Source organism: Psammomys obesus, unplaced genomic scaffold, assembly GCF_907164565.1.
Source record: "Psammomys obesus unplaced genomic scaffold, mPsaObe1.curated_primary_1811, whole genome shotgun sequence".
NCBI classification, from domain to species: Eukaryota; Metazoa; Chordata; class Mammalia; order Rodentia; family Muridae; genus Psammomys; species Psammomys obesus.
In genome coordinates this window covers 24,698,193-24,721,313 of record NW_026596046.1, presented here as the reverse complement: position 1 = coordinate 24,721,313, position 23,121 = coordinate 24,698,193, and the positions used below count along the sequence as shown (strand labels likewise).

Sequence of the window (23,121 nt, the reverse complement as noted above, 5' to 3'; positions counted from 1 at the left end):
ATGATTTATAGTCTTACAAAGCATGCTTTTATCTATTTTAGTACATATTTTGGAGGGATTTACATGTTTCAGTTTTATACTTTTAAACTTATTTAGCAATCAAACTTTTTATAAACTAGTTACACATAACACAATATATACAATTAAGGGCATGCTTACATTTACATAAGTAATGTGAAAAAAAAGTTGCCAGTAATTCACCAATATTTGAATAGATCTTTCAAATAGAATTAATATTGAAATCAACTGACTACTTAAAGGCAAAGAAAAGAACTTTCAAAGTAAAAGTGTTATGCTTTTGCAGATAGAAAAGTTAAAAAAAAAAAAAGGGCTAGGGATGGCTAAGAGAACATGCAGTGCTCTTGCAGAGGACTGGAGCTTGGGTTCCAGTGCCCATAGCAGGTGGCTCACAGTCGCCTGTAACTCAGATCCAGAGGAGCCTATGCCTTTATCTGGCTTTTTTTGTGCACCCATGTGCATACTCACACACACAGATAAACAAATTCATGAAGATAAACCTTTAAAAATAAAAATATTTGCAAGTGTTTTTGTTAAGCTTTGCTGGGCTTACCTGGAGATGGAAGGTAATCCAGTCCCTTCACAGCTCCAGGGTCACTTCTTGATGAAAAGGCACATTGAGTGTTGGGATGGTTTATCTGTCCCATATAGCTCTGATCTACAAAAGGATTGTTAGACATGTTAACATCTTGTATTTGAAGGGCTGTTGTCTTAGTCAGTTTTCTATTGCTATGAAGAGACAGCATGACCACAGCTCTTATCAAAGAAAGCATTTAATTAGCACTCACCATTTCAGAGATTTCATTCATTATCAGCATGGTGGCAGGGTGCTGGAGCGGAAGCTGAGAGTTCTATCTTTGAATCCTCAGGGAGCAGGGAGTGAGCTTCTGGGCCTGGCTTGGGCTTCTGAACCTTCAAAGCTCATACCCAGTGATATACTTCCTCCAACAAGACTTCCTAATCTTTCTAAGTAGTGCCATTCCCTGATGACTAAGCATTCAAATGTATGAGCCTATGGGAGTCATTCTTAACTCATCACAGCTAGTTTTCTACAAAATCAGAAATTAAGCTTAGAATTCTGGATATACTAAAGAACAAGGGCAAATTTCAATGTAATAATTACAAAAAATAGATTTTAAACAGCACTGTCCAAAATAGAATTGATTGCTGTTCTAATGTGTATTTAAACAGAAGCTGGACAATGATCTTTGCTCATCACTGCAAAGGTAGTCATAAGCAGGTCAGTTGGCCTCAGGGTGTTGCCCACTTTAGAATGTGGAAGTTCTAGGCTTCTTCTAGGGCAGTGGTTTCAACTGGGTGAAGCTTTATTTGTTCTTTAGGAAATATCTTTCCAAATTTGCACTGTCTTGTGTTACCATTGAAGAGGTGAGGCAGGGGCTACTGCCTAGTATTTAGATACCAGAAATGATCTGAATATCCTAGGGTACTGGACACCTCCCATCCCAAACCATATAGGATTATCCACTGCATTCCCTAGTCACTAATGCCAAGGCTGAGAAATGTAGATCAAGGGATTTGGCTAAGTTGGTGAGTTAGATGCTAATCTATTTTATCTTAAAAGTTAGTTTAGACTAAAGTTATTTGGGCAGGTAATATGGACCTTAAGAAAAATAAATTTGAAACTAAACTTGAAAATAAATTTGTGGTGCCAATCACATCTTTTGCTCTGTGCAATGTATGTCATTACGTGGCATTTGTCTTCCATGTCACATGTGTGGAGGTGAGAGTAAAAGTCTCAGAAGTCAGTTCTCCCCATCCACCTTGAGTTCTAGGGTTGTGAGGCAAGCCCTTTGGCCTGTTGAGACATTTTTCTGACTTGATAGTAACTTTATTGATGATTCTTTTAGTGGAGGTGGGGAAGGGAAGAGAGGAGAGGAGAAGAGAGGAGAGGAGAGGAGAGGGAGAGGAAATGAGAAGAGGAGAGGAGAGGGAGAGGAGAGGGAGAGGGGAGGGAGAGGGGAGGGAGAAGGAGGGAGAGGGGAGGGAGAGGAGAGGAGAGAAGGAAGAGAGGAGACTAGGAGTGGAGAGAAAGTCAAGGGAGGGGAAAGGAGGAGGCGACTGACAAGATCAGACTTTTGTTGTGTCTTCCTCTGGTAAAGACACTAGCTCTTGGGTTAATGTTCAACCCTAAGAACTTGTTTATTTTATTTAATCCTAAGATCCTGCCTTAAGGCCCTATCTTCAAATATAGTCATTCACATTCACGGATAAACTTAATTTTTAGAGAGGACAAAATCATTCTAAAAAGAACTGATTGACCATTAGCTTTATTTACGTCTTGATCATTAGCTGTGTTTACGTATTGCTCATTAGTTTTATCTATTTATGTCTACAGAAATGAATCATGTGGCAGTTTCATGCTGAAGCTTAGCTGTATAAATAAACTGCTCTGATGTTGTGTTTTATGATATAGTGACAGCAATCCAAAACAAGAGTGTGTGTCACTATATTGTGGAAGAAAGCCTTCTCATACAGGCTTCTGTTCTGCTTGCTGGTAGGCATTGAGTAGGCCATTCGAAAGAAGTTTTTCTTAGGTAGTTTTCAAAGCACTAGTGAAATTTTTATAGCAGCATAATTAACAACTTTTTAACTTTTTAGTTTTCATTAAAATTGTTGATTTTGTACTTTTATTTAAAGCATGAATCTTGTTTCTACAAAATGCTTATTTATGTTTTGGCTCATAACTTGGTTAATGGAAGGGAAATGTAAGCCTAGGATAACTCAGAAACTGAAGTGGTGTGTACCAGAAGCCACCTGCCTTCCTTGGAGGCATTTTCCATTGAAAAATCTATCAGACTATTTGTTGTTAGCGACAGAATTTCCATGTGAAAATTTGGCTAACATATACGTGTACCTCACTTTTGCCGTGCTCTATCTTTAATGCATTAAAAAGAACGAAGTTAGAAATGCTCTTCAGAAGTTTCCAGTTTCCCAATTAGTCTGGTTTACTGTTACCAATTAGAATTTGAAGACTGAGAAGTCTAGGGCCTATCAGTTTCAAGTTGTGTTTGATGTCATACAGATTTATTTGTGAGAATTGTGTTCTCTGATTTTGACTCCTCTTCCCAGGGGTTATGTGGAATCGTTCTGCTCCACCAGAACACTGCTTGTTCATCTCATTCACACTTTGTGTATGGAGACAGCAGGGTCATCGAGACATGCGTGTCCTAGAAATATGCTATAGCATTAGGCTAGGCCAACGCTAAACTCCCTCAATTCTGGGATTATAGGCATGTGCCATTACACCCTTGCTCCACAGATAATTTTCTGTATGACACAGTTTGGTTTGAGAAGATTTGGGTTTTCTAAATTGTATGATACCTTTAAAAATTAGGCACATAAAAATATCCAGAATAACCATGTTTGTAATTTGTATTAGAGAATAAACACAATGTACTTGCTCTTAACCACAAAATACATGTCTCGTATGTCTGTGTTTCCAATCACGTACATTTTTATGGCACAAGTACACATCGTAGTATAGAGATTTTAAAATAACTAGTATGGATGCTGTCACAGAAGGATACAGGAAAAGCAAACTAAAAGTTGTCGTCAACCTACTAGTTGCTACTTCAGAAGAACGAACAGACTAGAAGCACTAAGAGAAAGTTGATCGACACCTCTGCCCAGTTCTCACCTTTCACCCCATCCCATGGTCTTGGATAGTTCAGACTTGCCTTATGGCCTTAAACTTTTGATCCTCCTACCTCCTAACATCTCCCACATGTTAGTAAATTCAAACTTGTGTCAACAGGCTTGGTTTATACAGCGCTGAGGTTTCATGCTCTACCTCCATCATGAGCTCTACTTTATTGTTTAGTGTTATCTTCTGGAGAAATAAACTCCGTAGAGAGAACTTTGTTGTTGTTGTCGTTTTTCCCCCTGACAGTTTGTACTGGAGCTGATGCTTTTTGGGATATGAACATAACTAGGAAGCTAATAGATAAGAAGAAAACAGTTTCAACCTAAAACTTTCCTGTCCTTTTAGATTTAAGATTTGTACATACTGTTTTGAATTTATTCAGAAAGTCAGGGGATGCCTTTTGTGCAGAACTATGAAGGGTAGTTGTGTATGTTTACCTGATTATTTCATTAACCTATATGCACTGACTATTAATATTGTTAGTGTGTGTTTTGTACAGACACCTAAACTTAACACTTTTGGCAAAGACCCAGCACCTTGCTCCATTTTAAGTCAGATAGACCAGATCCATGGTTAAGAAGATTTACACCAAATTTACAGAAGATCCTGACCACATGCAGCCAGCAATCACAGTGGAAAATAAAGGTCACCTCCTGTCTGTCAATTCCCTCTTTAATCATTTTGGAATTAGGAGCTGATGCTAGATAAACTTGTTTTTACACTGTTCTACATTGTTTTTCATTTATATTAATTTGTTTTCACTACTGAAACAAGAATTGGTAAATACTTAAGATTCTTTTTGCATGTAAGCTATTAGAAATCCAACACCATTGTCTTTGAATTTTCAGAAACATCAATGGTGATTTTTTTACACTGTTTTATTTACAAGCTGTTCTTTTGTAAGACATTGAAAAATCATTCAGATTACTATATCTTTTAAAATTAACATCAGGATGCCCTGTTGTTAATTAGAGAAGGGGAGTGGGAGCTAAAGAGAGCGATGGCTTCTTTAACCTACCCAATACAGCTCTGAACTGCTGTGCGTTGTTCCTTGTCATAACAGTCATGGATGTTTAGAGGAACACACTTGTGTAGGGGCTGATCTTGGGAGATATCATTAAACATGTGGGCTCCATAGTTAAGTCAGTTGAGACATTCTGTTAGCTCGTCTGATTCTGAATTCAAACATGCACTCATTGTGCTCTGAGACTTACGTTAATGGCCATCAGAGGAAAACTAGTTTCTTGCTCGCAGAAATGGTAACCAGAGGGAAGAGATATGCAGAAAGAAATCTGCACCTGGGACAGAAACAGGTCCAAACTAGATGTGAGCAGTGCCCTGCCTAATTGCAGAAGGACGTAGGTGGATTCTTGTTTGTGCGTATGCTGAGGTTAGTGGCAGGTGCTGTGAACTTGGCACTGGGCAGTCTGGGCTCGATGTCATTGCATTCTAATTCATGGATCACATGCCTGTGTGCTGTATTTCAGACAGTGGTGAAGAGGTTATAGCAATATATCCTGGGCTATGCATGGGAATTGAGTTGATTCTTAGTGGACATTGAAGTCGGTGGACCTCAGCTATAGGGCATCTAGTGTCCTTCAACACTGCATTTGGTGAAATAGGGAAAGATGCCAGTACTAACTAATTTAGTGAACAGAAACCTCTGTGAACTTTCTTCTCTTCATCCAATGGGAAAAACTGAATTGCCTTACTAGTATGTGTTACTTGTATATGGCCCTGCTGTGGTCCTTCTAAGTTATCTAGAAACTTACTTTTGTAATGTATCTAAATGAAGACCACCCTAATCCTGGTTTTTATTTTTACTTTGGTTAGTGGTAATAGCAGTTTGGGAAAATAATGAAAGTAACATGAATTGCTCTCTGTATCCAGAGGATGGCCTGTCCACTTTGCCTCACTGAAAGCACAATACTGTTTCAGCTGTAACTTGGTTCTAAGTTCATTTTAGAAACCAGCTTTTCTGCCTTTCTTTCATGTTCTGAGTGATGTATGAGGTTTTACTGATTTATATTTTCTGACTTGATAAACTTTGTGTTTGGTCATGGTAGGGTAAAGAATGGTCCCTTACATCATTACATTAGGCACATGGAACACTGCTGGCTCTTAGGACTTCCCTCTTCATTTCACTATATCTGTAAATAAACAAAACTTTTAGCCTTACTGTGTAATATTTAGATTGCTTATTTTAGCAACTGAAAAAGGCATATTTCTTAGACCAGATTTTCTTTACTAGAGCAAGTATTTTATATTAATTTTGAGAGTTATAGAATTTTCTTGTCACCTTCATTTTTCTTAAATCTGGTTCATTCTGTAACAAGCTATTTTAACTTACAGCTTTATTTTCTATGCATAAAAGCAATAGGTGTTTTGTAATTGATTTGAATGAAAAAATTAAAAGCTGTAAATCTTTAATAAGATTTTCCAAAGGTTAAGAGAAATTCATAACACCTTATGGGTTTCTGGAACCCACCCGGTTTCAGAATCTGACTGAATCCCCCAAGTGCTTCTGTATCTCTGAGATGGGAGGCTTTGAATTGGGAGCAAGGGTCCCTGCATTACATAGCTCTTTTAAACATTCCATAAAACTACATGGGGCTGGAGTGATGGCTCAGAGCTTAAGAGTACCGAGAGGACCCAGGTTCAATTCCCAGCACCCACATGGCAGCTTACAACTGTCTATAACTCCTGTTCCAGGGGATCGGACACACACATGTAGACAAAACACCAATGCATGTAAAATAAAATTTTGACAACCCCACATATTTCACATACTTAATATAATCTGTTACATATTGTTACTCTTCAGTAGCTATGCAATAAATGATGTTGGTGTTACACTATCTTCTTAATAATAATTATTTTTTATTTTTTGTTTTTATTTTTAAATAATTTTATACATTCACTTGTATCCCAGCTGTAGCCCGCTTCCTCTTTCCCTCCCAATCCTTCCCTCCCTCCCTCATCTCTTACCTGCCCCCTTCTGAGTCCACTGAGAAGGGGTGTCCTCCTCTCCTTCCATCTGGCCCTAGCTTATCAGGTATCTTCAGGATGGTTGCAATGTCCTTATCTGTGGCCTAGCAAGGCTGTTCCTACCTCAGGGGGGAGGGGAAGCTCATGAGTTCATTTCAGAAACAATTCCTGTCCCCCTTACTAGGGAACCCACTTGGATACTGAGCTACCATGGGCTAGGTCTGAGCAGTGGTTGTAGGTTATATCCATGCATGGTCCTTGGTTGGATAAACAGCCTCATAGAAGACCCCAGTGCTCAGATATATTTGGACCTTGTGGGGCTCCCTGTCCCCTCTAGGATATACTAATTCCTCCTTCCTTCATATGATTCCCTACACTCTGCTGAAGGTTTGATGATGGGTCTCCGCATCTGCTTTTACACACTCCTAGGAAGAGTCTCTCAGGTGCCTTCTGTGGTAGGCTACTGGCATGTTACTTGTTTTTCCCTATTTCCAATGTCAATCCCCTTTGTAATTCTAGATGGAGATTGATCATCTTACCCCTGGACCTCTTTCCTGTTTATCTCCTTTAGGCGTACATATTTTAGTATGTTTATCCTATCTTATAGGTCTATATAAGTGAGGATATACCATGTGTTTCTTTCTGCTTTTGGGATACCTCACTCAGGATGATTTTTTTCTAGATCCCACCATTTGCCTGCAACCAGCCTCAATTGGAATACTACTCAGCAATTAATAATTATTATACTGAACTCTAGATGATTCTTCTTCATGTCCTAACATTAAAATGCTAGAAGCCTTCTGATGAATATTTCTACCTTTTATGTTAAGTGGTCATTAGACCAGTATTAGTAATAGTATTTTCTGTAGGCAGAGTGTAGAAAGTCTCATACGTGATGGCACACAGCCCTCGTGTTGAGTTTTAGTTCACCAACATAAATATTCTGTGATTTTCAGTAAGAAGCATGTCTTTTAAACCCAATACCTTCATACTTAAAACAAGACTCATCACACCTACTTTCAAGGGCTGTTGGAAAAGTAACAATTGTTGGAGAAAAAAACAATTGGAGGAAATAATGTTACCCAATCTAGTAAATGGTAATGTTAATAAATTATTCATTGTTGTTATTTTATCATCTGCTTTCCCTGTTCTCAGTGTTCTGTGGTCCTGTTTATTTACTTTTAACCTTTATGACCTCTTTTTAAGCACTCTTTCTTTACGGTTAATTTTGGCTTTTACTTTCCTTTTTGTATTTGTTTCATTATTTACTTGCACTAAATTGCATTTTAATGGCTCACAATGACCAATTAATAAAGTAGCGAATCTGGTGTAAGGAAGGAAAAGAAGCAGATGAATGTCTTGATACTTTAAATGTAAGCCGTTAGCTAAAGTTGTCATCCGCACACTATTCCTGTTGACGATGGTAACAGAAAAGTGACAAAGGTGCTGTTGATGCTTAATAATAGTGCCTGCTTCTATACCCTGGATCCCAGAGCAGACTTTGATCAGCAGTTTATTTACTGAGTGAATTTGACTTGCCAATTACCTCACCATTAAGCTTTCTTTTTAATAAAGCTGAAATTTTTCCATATGTAATTTTCTTTTTGAGCGTATAGTATAGTTACATAATTTCTGCCTTCCCTGTGTGCTTCTTTTAAAGTCTCCCATGTACTCTTTCTTGCTTTTTAGTACTGTTAGAAGCTATGCTCATAAAGTCTCACCATCCCTAAGTTTTAGGTCTCAGTGATTTGTTATAAGTTGTTTATTCTTTTAAAAGTTGCCAGCTGAATTACAATTTTGTATAAATACTATGACCTCCAGATGAGATTCCTTTCTGAATATTGAAAATTTCTGATTATATGCTTGAAGAGGTTTAATTTTTACAAATGAGACAAAGTTTATTTCCTTACTCCAAACAGACAGAGTAGCCAATAGGCTGTACGCCTAGACACTGTCTAACGTAACTATTTCCACAGCTGGAAAACTTGAAGGCAGATAGACATGTTGCTAGCCTCTCTGATGACCTCAGAGTTGTAAGTAGAGACTGACATCCCTGTTGGATGCCTTATATAATGTATCAGGAATCTGCTCACATATTCATTTAACTAAGGCTTTTGTCCCCTTGAATTTTGTGTTCTTTGGTTTGTTTTTAGCACCACCACCCTGAAGTTAGAGACTGAACGCAGGGTCTTATGTGTGTTAGACAAGCTCTCTAACCCTGAACCATGATTCCCAGCTCTCACTTTGTAATTAAATATTTACAGGAGAGGTACAATTTATATAGACAACTTTAAAAACTATTGCTTGTGTACATTGAATAAGTGTCATGGTGAGTGCTGTCTGTACGTTAAAGGATAAACATGTCTGCATTTATTATCAAATTGGAGTGGTTTGCAAATATGCAGATTCCGGCCAGATGGCGTCACTAAAGGCAATAAGGAGTGTTGGGAAATTTCATGTGTTTCTGAATGCTCGTAATGAAAGAGTATGGCTTGGGATCTGTGTGTGTTGTTTCATTTGGGATCCTGAGAGATGGTAAGCTGGAGGCTGCCTTGGTGTCTCTTCTTTTCATTTGGTGACTGTCCAAGACTAGGAAACATGAAACCAGAGCAATGTTGGTGAGTGAATGGGTAGATAGTTTACTCAAATATGAATGAAATACAAATGGGGCAAGACCAAGTTTATTGTTTCTGTTCCAAAAAAGAGAGATGAGCTTCATTTCTTGGCTCACAGGAAACAAACAAACAAAGAAAACCAGTGTCCCTAGGAGAATAATATAGATGATGCTTGCAGGCTGGGAGCCCAAGGGCGTGCTGCCTGTAAGCATGCTCAACAAGAGAGGTCAGAAGCGCTGGGATCAGGGGCAAAGAACCTTTCACTGACTGTGTTAAGAAATGTTACAGAGTCGCCTGGTAGGAAGTAGTTAAATGGGCCATTGGTTGAGGCCTCTAATAGACTTTGAAATAACTCCAGGATAGATGTTTTAGCAATCTGAGGCTCTGGTGGTTAAAACAGCTTTCCTATTAAGCCATGGTCACATTGGACAACATTTTACTTTTTAAAAAATGTTTCTGACTGTTTTATGGATTCATATATTATAACTTTATTCTATGTTACTGCCTTGAGAGGCATACTTGCTGATTGTTTTACCCAGCAAAGATGGCAGTAATACAGTTTTCCCCAAAAGTTTTTGTAAGCCTCTTAGCAGGAAATTTGTCTCTTTTTGAAAAGTCTTAAGCAGAAGAGAGTTCTTCATTTATATTTGCTAGACTAACTTCTTATTGACTACAGTGTTATAAGATTACTTAACCACTCACAGTTTTGATGATAGGACTCAGATTAATTCCACATTTTCGTCTAAACATACATTGTTTAAAACAAAACAAAACATAAAACCAAACCAGCCAGTTATGGTGGTGCACACCTTTAATCCTAACACTTGGGGAGGCAGAGGCAGGGGTATCTCTGAGTTTGAAGCCAGCCTGCTTTACAAAGTGAGTCCAGGACAGCCAAAGCTATACAGAGAAACCCTGCCTTGGGGGGGAAAAACAACAGAAAAATAAAACAAAATAAATAAAACCCCAACAACTCAGCCCCAAATAGGCAAGACGTCTGCTAAAGCAATCAAAGTGATGAGAGATTGGGGTTATAAACGCGACTCGGTGGTAGAATGCTTGCCTGATGTGTACAGCCCTGTGTGTCTGGCTCCCTCAACAGTAACGTATAGGTGTACATGTGCACATTCATTTAATATGTTCATACATACATACATGCACACCAACAGCCTTGCTTTGTATTTTTGTTATTGAATTTAAGCTTTGTTTTCACTGCGTGTTGCTTTTCTTATATAAATTTACAGCTATTTTACAGTGTAGATTGTATCATATAAAATTTACCAGGTTAAATATCAGTTTCATGATTTTTTTTACATGCTTATACAGTTGTTTATGCTTTCATTCCTAAACTCTAACTTCAGAACATTTTCATTGCTTCTAGAATAACTTTGTACTGATCATTGTTCTCTGTCCAATACCATTTACTCTCCCAGCTTTAGGCAACTACTGCTCTATTTTCTGTACATAGGTTTGCCTATTTTAAAATTACATATAAAATTATTTTCTGTACATAGGTTTGCCTATTTTAAAATTACATATAGAAAGAAATATAAGATGTGGTTTTGGTTTCTGGCTTCTTTTACTTAGAATGTTGTTTTTGTGGTCCATCCATATTGAAGTATAATATTAAAAAACCCAACGAAAATAGCACCTTCAAAATCTTGTTTAAATTGCATAGTGTGTGTGAAATGGTTGGAAATTGCAGAGAATTTACTTCTTAATAGTTAGCATTTATTTATTTTAAAAAGATTTTTACTTTATTTGTATTGGTATTTTGCCTGTGTTGTGTGTGTGTGTGTGTGTGTGTGTGTGTGTGTGTGTGTATGTTCTGTGTGTATTTGGTGCTTATCAAGGCAGAAATGAGAGTTAGAGATGGTTGTAAGTTGCTATATAATTACTAGAAAGTAAACCCAGGTCCTCTGCCAGAGCAGTGAACACTCTTAACAACTGAGCCATCTTCTAGCCCAGTTAGCAGTTACTGAATATTTATAATGCACTAATGACTCTTATTAGGCTTTCTGTATATTATTAGTATTCATGCAGATAGCCTATGTAACTGGTAATATAATTTCTACACATGAACACATTGTGATTTTTTTTAATTTGCAGGAAGTTGCAAAGTGTAAAATTAAAAGTGTACTAATTCATACTTTATATTCAGAGTTACAATATGTGAGCTGCTATAACTTTGTTACACTAGACAATAAAAATGCCAGTAGCTGGCCACAGATATTCAGTCAGACTTTTGTAATGACGAAGGTGGCTTATTCCTGTCTGTGATGGTGACTGTTCTCCCACACAGCTGTTATAGCACTAATATGAATGAGAAGCCAAATTTAATACTTTGTAGTAATTCATTTTACTTCAATCACCACACTTTTACTTCTGACCCAAATACATTAACAGTGACTATATCACTCAACTAAACAACAAACAGCTGAAAGAGTAGACCAACTACATAAAGCAGTGGTTTGCAAGAGTGCAGGTGTTAGGCATCAAAGAACAGGGATTTCTGTGCTACGAGAAACAAATGGAAGTTGTATTGTTACCCTAGCTTATTGAGAGGATTGGCCATCATGAATCAAGGAGGAGTCAGTCGCTGAGGCCTCTGTAGATGAGGAAATAACCTGACCATGCAGACAGATCCTACTGGACAGTGTTCATAGAAGAGAAGGCTGGAGTGGAAAGCACTCAGCTCATTATGGGTTAGAGAATTACAGGAGAAAATGCCCAGGCTAAGGAAGGTGCAACCTAAAAGATCAGCATTCCTTAACCGTGTGCTGGGTGCTCAGACAGTTGGAAGAGTAGTTTCGCTGTCTATTTGCAGACATTCCTGAAAAATCTCAGTGAATGATACGACGTTGGGTAAAGTGCATGCACTCAGTAATGGGATAATTAGCTCCAGAGCAAGCAACTATGCAGACCCTTCTAAAATATCCTAAAAACTATGCAGACCCTTCTAAAATATCTTAAAAAAAAAAAAAAAAACAAGTACTTAAAATATTATGTTGTTCCCAAGTAACTTCTTTGTGTCTCAGAACAAAGCTTAAGAGTTGAAAATTTGGGAATACCTGGGACCCATCAGAGTAAAGCTCAGAAGGCTAGGCATCAGGTAAAGAATTACCACTGAGCAGTGAGAAGTGGGCCACTTTGATGCACAATAGATATCCAGTCTATACCAGGCCAGAACTGAGATTTAGCAAACAAAGACACTGAAAAGATTTGTTGTAACTAAATCCTATGGTTTAAAAAAATTAGACACATAGAAGATATGTCTTCCAGAGATGAAAAGTTGACTTTTATGTAATATGTAAATTATATATTGTAGAAGAACAATCTAATGACTGTCAAGATAAAACAATTGGAGAAACTTTTGTGAACCTCCTGCAGATTAAATGGAACAGCATGTGCTCTCTACTGCAAATGGCAAAGTAGGCGACCAATGAGAGAAAGTAGCATCATAAATTCAATAAACTGCAAAAAGCTGAACAAGAAAATAGAAGAGACACATAGCAAAATAATATTTATATTTTTAATATAAATATATCAATAGGCACATTAAATATATAAAAAGTCCTGATTTTTCAAGTTAGGAGATTGATTTAAAAAAAAAAAAAAAGAAAGAAAGTGCTGTGTGCAATGTCCCAATGCTTTTAATCCTAGCACTTTGCACTTTGGAAGAAACTTTAAGGTTAAAATCATCCTGACCTACAGTGAGTTCTAGGCTAGCCAGGTCTATATAGTGTACAACAAGAGCCCATATCCCAAAAATAAGAAGCAAGAAGCATGCACATGTTGTCTATAAACAATAGACTTTAAATGATAACAAAGAGTGAATAATGAAACACTAAGGAAATAAAAGGGAGACCTACTGTTAGTAGATAATGAGAGAACACCATACACATCTCATTCTCTGACGAATGTGTTTTTTGCCTTTGTTATGCTACTATGGAGTAGAACCTTGTAGATTCTCTGTACCCAGCAGATACCGGGGTAACAGTGTTTACAATGGTTATTTAATGGAAAAAGCATCTCATCACCTATCTTTAAGGACCTTAGTTTTTGTGTATGTGTATTTGTTCTGAAGTTCTTTTCAACTCTAACATTCTATAATTTGTAATAAAAAATATTTTTCATCATCCACACAAAGATGTAAAGTACTTTGTTGAACACACTATGATTTCAAATTAACCACAAAGGATTGAGAAACACTTTAAAAATGTCTAATATTATAGTTTGGGGTTTAAATGTTCCCCAAAGATCCATGAATTGCATATATGGTTACTAGCCTCTTGCACTTTTCAGAGGCAGTAGAACCTTTTACTAGCAGGGCTCCTGAGAAGAAGGAAGATCACAAGGTGTACCCTGAAGAGAGTACCGGAACCCCAGTAAGTGCCTCCCTTCTCCCCTTTCCTTCCTTGCTCTCTCTTTCCCTTCCTTCCACTCTCTGTCCTCCCTCCAGCTCTTCTTCCATCTCTGCTTTTTCTATGCTCCCATGAGGTGAGCAACTCTTTTTAACAAGTGTCTCCAAAGTATAAAGACCCAAAGTAAGCACCAGAGAAAAATAACTTTGGACTAATATCTTTAAAAATAAAATAAAATAAAAGCCAAAGTAAACTTTTTTTTTTTTAAAGCTTTTTGAGTTGATTATTTCAGGCATTTTGTCAAGGTAACGGAAAGCTAGCTAACTCACTAACAAAAAAAAATTTTCTTTTCCTTTCTTTGGCATCATGACGTTAGGCATAGTTTATGTTATGATCACATTTTTCTTGGTGATATCCAGGCAGGGTATTTCCAGTGACTCTTTAACCCTGTGACTTGACTCGCATCTCTTGGTCAATTCCGCTGCTGACAGTGCTCTGCTTCACTGACTGTTCTGTTCAAAGGTTGTGTTTATTCTCTGGCATTGCTGTCTCTTTATTCTTTCTCATTGCCCTCTATACTGATACCACTGTCTGACATTTTTCCAGCACTCTTTCTCATATGACATAAAGTATGTTTCATGAGACCATTGTCATGCTTGCCATTGTATATTCTAATTAAATATCTGGAGCATAGTAGGTATTTATAGAATCAATCAGGTTTATTAAAATCTTTTATAATTATTTTGTGTATAGATTCTTTATTGTGTAAAAAAGTAACCTTAGGTTGTTGGAGATTTGAATGCTTCCAATTGTTTAAAAATAGTTTTTTTTTAATACACATTTATGTTTCTTGTCTTGGATTTTATATAAAGGTCACTTTTATGAGGATTGATATTAAACAGTTTGTTGAATGCCTGGCACTTTTACAAGTATCTTCTCATTGATTCTTCCTGTTAATCTATGTGAGAAACTATTCCTATAAATCAGCTTTGGAAAATCCTAGAAAGTATCTAAAGTTCCACAAAACAAGTCTAGATATGCCTAACTTTAAAGCTTGAGTTCCACAGTTTCAAGTGTATTATTTGTGAAGATTTTTTAAAGGTAGTTTTCATGAGTAGGGTTTTTAAAATTATTATTGTTGTTATTTTAAGCAGAGGTTTTTTTTGTTTGTTTGTTTGTTTGTTTGTTTGTTTGTTTTTGTTTTGTTTAGCCCTGGATGTCCTGGAACTCACTGTGTAGACCAGGCTGGCCTTGAACTCACAGAGATCCTCCTGCCTTCTGCCTCCCAAGTGCTGGGATTAATGGGTGTGCCATCACCACCCAGATATGAGTAGTTTTAATGTATTAGAACATAACATAGTTATCATTTCAAAAGAGAGAAAGAGACTGTGGATGCTTTCTTTCGTGAAGTTGGACAAGGTAGAGACATTTTACCCAGGACCATTCTATTGCATTAGGGTCTACCAGGAGAACATTGACTGATGTGGGGGATACAGCAAATGCTGAACATATCTGAAATCTGCCAAAGGGATTGGATGATAGGGAAATAAAAGATTGAGCTTCCTGATCTTGGTATTGAACAGCAAATAAAAACTGATAAAAACATACTTGGACTTTGATTTATTATTTTAAAAGATTTTTAAAAATTTTAATGGTATGTTTGTCAGCATACACACACATACACACACACACACATACACATACATATGTTTATATGTATGTGGACCATATGCATGCTTGATGCTCATGAAGGCCAGAAGGAGGCATAAGATCCCTAGGAGCTGGAGCTATGGAGGGTTGTGAACTATCATGTGCTGGGAACAGAACCCTGGTCCTCTGCAAGAGCAGAGGATGTCTTATGTACTGGACCACCTCTCCAGCCCTTGGACTTGATTTATAATTGCATAATCAATGGCTAAAATTATTCCATATACTTCATGTTTCCTAAATCTCTGTGTTCTAAAACCTTAAATATTTAAGGCAGGATAAATTTCAAGTCAACCTTTAGAACGCAGAGGAACTGGGAAGATATAAGAAGGATAGAGGTAAAGAAGTGTGTGTGTGTGTGTGTGTGTGTGTGTGTGTGTGTGTGTTTATAAGAGAAACACACTTTTATGTGCGTTTGAACTGGTAGATAAATATATATTTATGTTTGCTTAGATTCATTTGATGCTTACCTTTTTTGGGCTGATGTGTTTATATAAAATTTATGAAATTTATATTTAAAATATTATAAATATACATGTAAATTTATATTATACACATATGTATGTATATTTTTAAGTCCTTCAGGCTGTATTTATCTGAGGCTAGTATAGGAAACTTGACTTGTCTGCTTTGCAATAGCTGAGCTTTTACATTTCCTCAAGTTAACTAGAGATTATTTTTGTTGGAAATAGCAAAACACTGTTTTGTATACTTTTCATTTGTTTTTTCCTCAGTCAGCTTTTTACATTCACTTCCTGTTTCTCTGAGAATGAAGCTGTTGACAGATCTTGTGCTTATTTTGCAACATGGTGAACATGAGTGTATTTTAGCATTCTCCTCTGATTTCACAGTAATGTGAGAGAGATCAGTTTGTTACCGTAACTACACCTTGGCTTCTGATGATGTGCATATACTATCTCATGTTTTAGTATGATTGTTAAGGGAAACCTCATCAGTCTAGTTTATTATGTGTTTATGTGCTTGTTCTTAGAACTTTTTTCATGTGGGGGGGTAGTTATTCTTCATTTCATGAAAGGTAATTATATTTTATAAGCTTTTTTTATTGACTATATTGCCTGCTAGTTAGAACTTCCGTTATGTTTAAATAAATTATGTTGTCTTGATGTGTAGTTAGTGGACATGTTGACTCAGTGTGTGTCTGATGTGTATGTGATGCATATGTGAATGGTTGTATTTGTATGTGTGTGTGTATAGGTATGTAGGTAAACATATATATCTGTGTATACATGTGTGTTTCTGTGTATGTTTGTACTTGTAGGTATTTGTGTGTATATGTGTGTATGTGTTTATTTATAAGATGTATATATCTGTATGTGTCTGCCTGTGTGTGTGTGTGTGTGTGTGTGTGTGTGTGTGTATGTATGTATGTATATGTGTGTGTTTATGAGAAAGCACCTGTCCTCAGTCTGGTTACCTTTTCAGAGCTTCTTAGACATTTTCTATTTGTGAGTACTTTTCTCCTGAGAAATATTTATAGAAAACTATAATATAGGTATGTAAGTCAAATTTACTGATTATAAATTATAAAGGAATATATTTAAGAACAGTTTTGGGTATACATAGAACTTTTATCTTTATTAAAAATAAAAGTCTGCATACTAATGGATGGACTTGCTTTTTTACATAAAAAGCAATTTGATTGAAATTTTGTTATTGCATGGTACAAAGCATATCAATATTTTCACAGTTAATCAGTATTTTGATTTTATAACCATCAATTCTGATGGATTAGTTTGTATAAATGCATGATGTAAAATGGCAAAAAATGTTTGGAGTCATTTTAGAAACTCTTATCTGAACACAAAACTCAAGTTTTAGGATCAAGTATTTATGAAGCCTTAGGAAACCTAAGTTAGCAACTAAGGCCAGAATTTTCAAAGTTAAACTCTCTAATACAATAAGACGCAAAGATACCAATTTGATATGTACATGTTGAAGTATGATGGTAGGAAAAATACTGAAGGATTTATTTTCATAATTAACAAAACAAGACCAAATGCTGCCAGAAACATCTTGGGTAACATATGCTTGATTTTGAACTAAATATTGGCTGTTGCACATTCAGAAAACTCATACTGGTGCCAAATTTTGTCAGTTACTTCACATAATATACAGTTGAGAATCTGGATTCTAATAATCACATTGTAAAGGTGTTCATTATTGAACTCTGTTGCCACCCATCTGTTCTGTATGAGTCCTCTGAGTATATATGTTTGTTAATAGTTTGTTAATAGTTGCCCTTCTGTTTCACTTGGTTCCATATCCATGAATTCAATCAGCTGCTGGTTGAAATAGTCATAAAATTTAGTAAACACTACTGAATGTATATGGTCCTTTTCTTTTTCTATTCCCTTAACAGTAGTGTTAAGCAAGTGTGTAGATTGCATTTACGTGTTTTACTGTACGTAATCTGGAGATGATCTAAAGTATGAGAGAATGTATACAATGCAGATAGTATCCCATTTTATATAAGAGATTTGATTATTCCGTTTTCTGTGCGCAGGTTGGCTGGATGATTTTGAAAAGTAGTCTTTTATAGGTACCAAGTAAAGATTATGCATATACCACATGTGTATGATATAATTACACGTCTGTTACTGCCTTAGTGCACAGTGTGTTTGTGAGGTACATCATCTGGTAGCCGATGTACATTGTGATGGAAGCTTCTTCATTCATTGCATCAGGCCTGAGATTTAATACTGGTCATTTTGCTTTTGTCAGTCATAGCAGTGAAGATGTCAAGACTTTACCTTTTGTAAATAATTCGTTTCCTCCTCGTTGCAGGTCCTCTTGTTCTGCATCACAGCGGCCATGTACATGTTCTTTTTCAGGTATGCTCTGTTCACCAATTTATTTCAATATCTAAATAATATCTTATTCCTTTCAACTATGAATGTAAAGTATCCCCCCACCAAAGTCATTATCTTCAGTAAATGGCATGGATTCCTGTCCACCCAACCCAAGAGTTTAGATGTAAATCCTACTTTTTTGTTAGTAAAGAAACCAGGAAGAGGAGAAACAAGGTTATTTTGGAGGAGTCTGTCAGTTTGACTCAAATATGAATGCAAGCAGTGTCTGCCACTTTCCTATAGCCAGAGCAGCATTGAAAATGTTTCTTGATTAGGGAGAATCTACCTCTTCATAATCTTCACTTTCAGTCATGCTATTTAATTTCTATTGATGGCCCTTGAATGGTACTCCTTTAGATAATTGTTTATTGACTATTGTTTATTGATAGGAAGAACATGGAGGTTTTAACATACGTACTTAGTTGACCAGGGCATTGGCAAACTTGCATTAAGATGTATTTGATACACATATTTTAATATGTTTATCCTATATTATATGTCTAATATCTACTTATAAGTGAGTATATACCATGTGTGTCTTTCTGCTTCTGTCTTACTCAGGATGATCTTTTCTAGTTCCCACCATTTGCCTGCATATTTCATGATTTCCTTGTTTTTAATTGCTGAGTAATATTCCATTGTGTAAATATACCACAATTTCTGTATCCATTCATCCATTGAGGGATATCTGGGTTGTTTCCAGATTCTGGCTATTACGAATAGAGCTGCTGCGAACATGGTTGAGCTTTGTTGTATTGTTGAGCATATTTTGGATATATGCCTAGGAGGGGTATAGCTGGATCTTGAGGTAGCACTATTCATAGTTGTCTGAGAAAGTGCCAGATTGATTTCCAAAGTGGTTGGACAAGCTTACATTCCAACAGCAATGGAGGAGTTTTCCACATCCTCTCCAGCATGGATTATCACTTGAGTTTTTTATCTTAGCCATTTTGATGGGTGTAAGGTGAAATCTCAAGGTCGTTTTGATTTGCATTTCCCTGATGACTAAGGATGTTTACATTCTTTAAGTGTTTCTCTGCCATTTGATATTCCTCTATTGAGAATTTTGTTTAGTTTTGTACCCCATATTTTAATTGGATTACTAGCAAGAAGGAGGACCCTGGGTAAGATGATCAATCCTCACTCAGAAAGGCAAACAGGATGGACATAGAAGAGGGAGAAAACAGAAAACAGGACAGGAGTCTACCGCAGAGGGCCTCTGAAAGACTCTACCCAGCAGGGTATCAAAACAGATGCTGAGACTCATATCCAAACTTTGGACAGAGTGCAGGGTATCTTATGAAGGAAGAGGGAGATGGAAAGAACTGGAGGGGATAGGAGCTCCATAAGGAGAGCAACAGAACCAAAAAATTTGGGCCTAGGGCTTTCTTCTGAGACTGATAATCCAACGAAGGACGATGCAAGGAGATAACCTAGAACCCCTGCGCAGATGTAGCCCATGGCAGCTCAGTGTCCAAGTGGGTCCCCTAGTAACGGGAACAGAGACTGTTTCTGACATGAACTCAATGGCTGGCTTTTTGACCACCTCACCTGGAGGGAGGAGCAGCCTTGCTAGGCCACATAGGAGGACATTACAGCCAGTCCTGATGAGATCTGATAGGCTAGGGTCAGAGGGAAGGAGAGGAGGACCTCCCCTATCAGTGGACTTGAGGAGGGGCATGGGAGGAGATGAGGGAGGGAGGGTGGGATTGGAAGAGTATAAGGGAGGGGCTACAACTGGTATACGATGTGAATAAACTGTAATAATAAAAAATAAATTTTAAAAAGATGTATTTGATATATATTTTCAGTTTCAAATAAATTAAACCATACCAATAATTTTAAGTAGAGATTTTATTGCCAGAACCTTCTAGCAAATATTTGATAAAGTACAGTGTGGTGATTTTAAATTAGTTTTACTTTTTCAAAAATACTGTATGAGAACACAAAATTATATTACTGGTGCCAGGGTATCAGAGACAAAGTGATAAAGCTGCATGATAGGAAGAACTTCATCTTCAAAGCGCTGATAATGAGATGCATAGGATTTTATAGCAGTTATCAGTGATAGAAACATATTGGAGCTTTGTGGTATTTGGGATATGTGTCCTCTGTACCTCCCATTTTTCTCTGCTTTGATTGAACTCAGAGCCTTGTGAGTGCTAGGCCAATCACATAGTCAGCTTGATTTTTAAAATTTATGACTCACACTGTATTTGCCTCGTCATTGTGCTTTGTAGCACACTGTTTCTTCTGCTTTAGTAAGTCTAATTTTGGTAGGCTGAGTTAGAAACCATGAACATTTTATTTAATCAGTTTATCTGGACTCTCTAATTGTGTCATAAAAATTATGAGGATATCACTGTTAAAAAAAAAAAATCAGAGTCCATCTTTAACTTTGTGTCCTGATTTATAGCATGCTTATCAGAAAAATCAGTTTCCAAAATGTTACATAGTTAGAAAAACAACCTTTGTTCACATGCGTAGTAAAGTACAATGTAACGTAAATTTTCTTCTTGTGAAAATCTTAACAGGTGATGAAAGGAAACACTCCTCCCGAAAGTGACCTTTTGGGGTAACAAGTATGCTTAATGTTTAGTATTTTGTAGTTATATGCAGTCTCTGAGGTTTAAAAGCAAATTGTGTACTGAGTACATGGATAAATATTCAGTTTGCTGCCTGGTCCTAGGAAATTATATTTTGAAAACTGCTACCATTAGCCTAGTATTTTTAGTGCACAGGGAAAATCAATCCTATAAATATGTGTTTTGGTGCAGAGCTACAGAACCTTTCCTGCTTCAGTTGCAAATGTCTAATTTAAAAACAACAGTTTAAAATACTTTCCAGAAGTCCCAATACAAGGTTTAGGGGCCAAGATAAACACTTTCAATTTTCTGAGGAAAAGAGGCTATTTTTCTCCCCAAAGAAGCGCTGTCACTGAATTCGCAGTGTTCTTGGCAGAAGTTCATTTGAATAACTCTACAAGGGGATTGCTGAATGGTAAAAATATAGCCCTTTAGAAAGTTCTACAACCAAACAAAACAGTGTTCTGTGCTTTTCTGTACCCTGGCTTGTGTTTAGAATGAATAGTTATTTTACATGGCATTTGGCAAGTCAGATGGCATTTTAATGTAAACACAGGTATTTGTGGACATATTTATTCAATTTATTGTTAGTATTTTAAAGCTAATTGCATAAAATTGGATAATTAAATATAAAATGATATTGTCCTCAGGTCTCCTTTTAATGGTTAATGTCTTTTGGCAAGAGGATAAAGGAACATTTTTATGTGCTAGTGAATTATGTGTTTTTATCCTGATGTATAACTTGGAAGGAGGAAACTGAGACCCATTTCAATAAAGATAAAATGTACCAGTGTGATTTTTCTTTTTAAAGGACGAACTTGAGGGAGTAATTTCATAAATTCTTTCTCATGGAGCTTATGTCTCTGATGTGTGAGTATACTTAAAACCAGCACACTGAGTTTGGTATGCAAATCTCTGCTTACCTAAATGACAATGAAGTACTTTACCCTCACAGGACTCAGTAGATTTTTAAATGGCTCTTTACATACATTATCTTGTACTTGGTGATTGTGATTTTCCATAGGCTCATGTTCAAATGGAATCTTGGGCACTTTAAATGTCTGGATTGGGGGAAAGTGGCAGTTGTAGTTTTGTTCTTTTTTTTTTTTTAATTAAATTTATTTTATTTTAACTAGCTGCCTGACTAGTGTAGGCATCTGGATTCTATTGATCCTACCTGTTATGGATTTCAGTGGAAATACGAAGGAGGAGGAAGCATATTTTGAACATGCTTTGAGAGGATGCTCGTCAAATGTCCCAATGGGAATTCCTGATGTCTTATCTCCTCTGTTCTGCTGCTTAGTCAGTATCTGTACATTTGTCATAGAAGTGCATGAGGGCATGGGCTGCTGCTATGGGTGCAAGCTAAGCAGGAATCATGGGTAAGACTTGATAGAAAATGTTCTCTTATGTCTTCCACACATTGTTTTATGTTCAAGTGTATATTGCTGAGTAAAGTAGTTTAAGTGTTCAAAAACAAAGGAGTCAACACACACACTGCTTTGTTCTGGCTGTGTCTTACTTTGTAGCCTGAATTGGCCTGGAGTTCCCTGCATATTTATGTAGGTCTCATACTTACAGCCATTCTCCTGCATCAGCGTCCTGATGGTGGGAATTACAGGCATGAATCAGTACACCAGATTTAGGATCAAGATGTTTTTATAGTCGTGTGGGATTTTTTTTTTTTTTAGTTGAAACATGAATGAAACAACAGAAACCACAGAGCCCAACAATTACCACTTAACCCTGTTTAGAACTAAAATTAAGAGCCATACTTAGACATGAATTTCTTGCTTTCATTTTCATCATCAGGCATCTGTGTATAAAGAGTGTTGCTGCTCTTTAAAAGCAAGTAAACAGAGTCATTTTTTAAGTTAAACATAGTGTCACAGAGTAACATAACTTGGGCACAAGCTGATGAATACTAGCTGGAAATTCTTCCTACATGCCCCTGTGGAGCCAACAGGGAGTTCTGCAGTGTGCTTAGGGATGTAGCTGATAATGCTTAGACTTGTCATAGCACTTAGTCCACAGGTTATTTAGGATTGTCCTGTAGTACACAATTTGTAAATAATCTTATGTCTATATACATACGGTGACACACTGTGTGTGTATGTATGTATGTATGTATGTGTGTATGTATGTATGTATGTATATATGTATGTATGTGTATGTGTGTGTGTGTGTATTCCTCATTTTTTTTTCTCCCAGTTGGTGAGTTTTGATCAGACACAGGCAAGAAGCCATTTTTCATCATTCTTGGGTATAGATTTAATGTTGTATTTAAAGGAACGTGGTGTTTACCACAGA

At 36.7% G+C, this 23,121-nt stretch overlaps 1 protein-coding gene across 1 annotated transcript in view; it reads left to right on the top strand.

The window, feature by feature from the left end:
• The window catches only part of Tmem135 (transmembrane protein 135), a 203,426-nt gene that overhangs the window by 127,175 nt on the left and 53,130 nt on the right, over positions 1–23,121 (top strand). The window contains exon 6 of the mRNA XM_055623232.1: positions 18,162–18,208. Coding sequence (XP_055479207.1) covers positions 18,162–18,208 — 47 coding nt within the window. The remainder of the gene's footprint in view (positions 1–18,161; positions 18,209–23,121) is intronic.